The sequence below is a fragment of the Plasmodium reichenowi genome, chromosome 5 (genome assembly GCF_001601855.1).
Source record: "Plasmodium reichenowi strain SY57 chromosome 5, whole genome shotgun sequence".
Lineage (NCBI taxonomy): Eukaryota > Apicomplexa > Aconoidasida > Haemosporida > Plasmodiidae > Plasmodium > Plasmodium reichenowi.
In genome coordinates, this window is record NC_033650.1 from 584,956 (window position 1) to 588,446 (window position 3,491).

Consider the following 3,491-nt stretch of genomic DNA (forward strand, 5'->3'; position numbering starts at 1 on the left):
AAAAAAAAAAAATATAAAAAAAAAAAAAATATATATATATATATATATAAAAAAAAGATTTTTTTTTTTTTTTTTTTTTTTTTTTTTTAATATCATATATATACATATATATATATATATATATATATATATATATATATATATATATATTCTAACATTTTTATTGATTTAAAAGATTAGTTTCCATGGGAAGGTATAAAAATTTATGGGATTTTATAAAAATGAATATATATGTGATCCGGAAAACAATTATATATAAACATATATTCCATAGAATATTTCTCTTGTTTTTCTTCAAAATAATAAAAAATTATTTATATAATAAGTATTATTTATTTTAGGAAAATCTTCGTATACTTATATATAAAAAATATGAAGGAATTTTTTTAAAAACAAGAATGATTTAATATATATTTTTTTCAATTATTATAGAAAAAAAAAAAATAAAGAAAAATATATCTATATGTTAATATATATATATATATATATTCCTATTTGTATATAGCATTTTATAGTTTTATAATATATAAAAGCTCTTTTTTACATATATATGATATATGTATATATATTATATTTAATGTTTTGTATCTATAAAATTTTATAAATTATGTTTTTTTTTTTTTTCTTTTTGAATAAAATGTGTATTAAAAAAAAATAATATCAAGAATAAATATTTAGTAAACAAATGTAACATATATATATATATATATATGGGATGAAAGTATTGTGCTAATGCTTGGCATATACTTAAAAAAAATTGCTCTATCATTTCATTTTTGATAGACATAATTTATAAATTTCATATTAAAATGTTACATTTTTTTATGTAACAATATTTTATAGATATATATATAATTTTTTATTTCGTGGAAACAGACATATTTGATGACGAAAAGGTGTTAAAGTGATAAAAAAAAAAAAAAAAAAATCTTAAGTTCAAAAGGTTATAAAAAAACGTACACCAACATTTAGAAATATATTAATATTATAAACTAATGAATGAAAAGGGAAATTTTATGAAAAAAACATATAAAAATAATAACATACAATTAAGTGAAAATCAAATAAATCAGAGGATAAAAAATGTAAATTTAACGAAGCGTTTAATATGTTATGAGAGATATCTAAAAGCAATACCAAAAATTGAAAGGAGAAATGATTTAAAAAATAGCTGGCATCCTGAAACCCCTCGATATAATAAACAAATAAGTTTATCCCAGTGGAATAAGGAGTTAAAAAAATGGAGAAAACAAGTACATGCATGGGGAAATATATCAGAAGAAGATCATAGATATATTTGTAAATTATCTTATACTGATAAATATAAATATTTATGTAATTTAAAAATGCCTGAATTAAGTAATCTAGAAATTAAAAATATGAAAAAAGAGAATGAAGAAATATCACACGACATATTAAAACATATTTTATTAATTCAAAATAAACATAATAATCCATTTGATGAAAATGATAAAATAATGTATCAACCTATATTTTTTCTTCCCGAAAATTTTAGCGGTACTGTTGTACATAATGAGTTTGTTATAATAAAAGAACAAAACATGGAAAAATATTTAACCTTACTTAAAGATAAATACAAAGATAAATATAATTATTGCTTTAAAAAATATTATGAATTATATCTTCTAAACAAGCACAGTGATAACAAAAATGTTGAGAATTGCAAAAATACTATTTCAAAAAATGGAAAAAATCATATTGTTATATATTTAGGAAAGGAAACAAAACCTTTAAATTATAAAAATAAAGAAGCTCAATATAAACAAAAAGAAAAAATGGAAGCCTATAACTTTTTATGTGGTTCTACGAAGAAATATGAAAATGATAATAAAATGAATAAAAGGAAGAAATTTTAAAAAGTTAAAAAAAAATTTTCTTTTGTTGTATTTTTTATACGTTTTTTCTTAATAAATATAATATTACATAGGTGTGTAATAAAAAAGTTATATAACATATATATATACAATGAAATATAATATATATATATATATATATATATGTATATGTTTATTTATTCATCCTTTCAATTTTTTTTTTTTTTTTTTGTGAATAATATGATATATATATATATGTGAGCATAAATTTCCTTGAAGGGATATATAATTTAATTAAAAATACATAATTGAATACTACACGTATTCTTTATAGTAACTTATAAAAACAATATATATAAAAGAAGTGATTTTTGCACTTTTATAAATAATATATAAATTGATGTATTATCATTGTGTTATTTATAATTATGTTGATTATATGTTGTGAGTTCAAGAAATGAAAAACAAATATTTATAATAGAAATAAATAGAGATAATAATATATACAGTTATATATATTATCCTTTTTGCACCTTTTTTATATTATGAAAAAAAACCTTTCACTTTAATAATATACATTTTTTTTCAAAGAAAGAAAAAAAAAAAAAAAAAATATATATATATATGTATATATAAAATAAATAAATAAATATATTATATATATGTATATATATTTTTTTTTTTTTTATGTCCCCCAAAAGAATTTGATGTATTTTTTCGCATTTATATATTTATGTTTGAGAAAAAATGAATAAATGGAAATAATCAGAAAAAGCAATTAAAAATAATTAAAAATTATAAATTAAAAATTAAAAATATGTGAAAATAAGAATACGATAATATATATATATATATATATATATATATATATATATTTCTATTTATATGTACGTGTGTGTATAATTTTTTGTAAATCTTTTATATAATGATACAGTTATCTAATATATTAAACGGTTTGTGGAGACAATCTATGGTTAGGTGTGCAGATAACAGCGGGGTTATAAAAGCTTGTATTATTGGGATAGGGAAAAATAAATGGGGAACAGGAAAAATAGGAGATCGTATAAGAGTATCCATAAGAGATAAAACTAGTGATTGTAGTACTTCTGAAAAAACACCTAAAGGTATTATTGTTAGAAGAAAGAAGGAAACGAAAAGAAAAGATGGTAGTTATATTAAATTTGATGATAACGCTTTTGTTATGATTTCTAAAAATAAATTAAAAGCCACAAAAATTAAAGGACCAGTAGCAATGGAAACACGTCATAATTGTAGAAACTTGGCTAGGTATATTTTCTAATATATCCAATATATATATATATATATATATATATATATATATATATGGCACTATAATTTCTTTTTCTTTTTTTTTATAATTTGTCTGAAAATTATACCTTTAAAGAACATTACATAAATATGTATATAATTTTTTATTTTTTTTTTTGTTATATATAATGAAGTATATATAAATCATCATCTTAAATTTTTTAAAACATTTTATATATGTATACAATATATATTTATACATTTATTTATAAAAATAGAAAGATTGCTTCTATAAAAACTTGTCTTTTTTATTGAATATTAAAAAAAAAAAAAAAAAAAAATTCTTATAAAATTTTTATTTTTAATTTATTTCAAAATATGGGTGCA

General features: G+C 17.6%; 2 protein-coding genes across 2 annotated transcripts; both read left to right on the forward strand.

The window, feature by feature from the left end:
• Positions 1-995: 995 nt before the first annotated feature.
• Positions 996-1,877, forward strand: PRSY57_0518100 (hypothetical protein; the record flags this gene model as incomplete). The annotated part of the gene is made up of 1 exon (XM_012906249.2): positions 996-1,877. The coding sequence occupies one exon, from the start codon at positions 996-998 to the stop codon at positions 1,875-1,877; it is 882 nt and encodes a 293-aa protein (XP_012761703.1).
• Positions 1,878-2,760: 883 nt separating this feature from the next.
• Positions 2,761-3,135, forward strand: PRSY57_0518200 (mitochondrial ribosomal protein L14 precursor, putative; the record flags this gene model as incomplete). The annotated part of the gene is made up of 1 exon (XM_012906250.2): positions 2,761-3,135. The coding sequence occupies one exon, from the start codon at positions 2,761-2,763 to the stop codon at positions 3,133-3,135; it is 375 nt and encodes a 124-aa protein (XP_012761704.2).
• Positions 3,136-3,491: the final 356 nt, after the last annotated feature.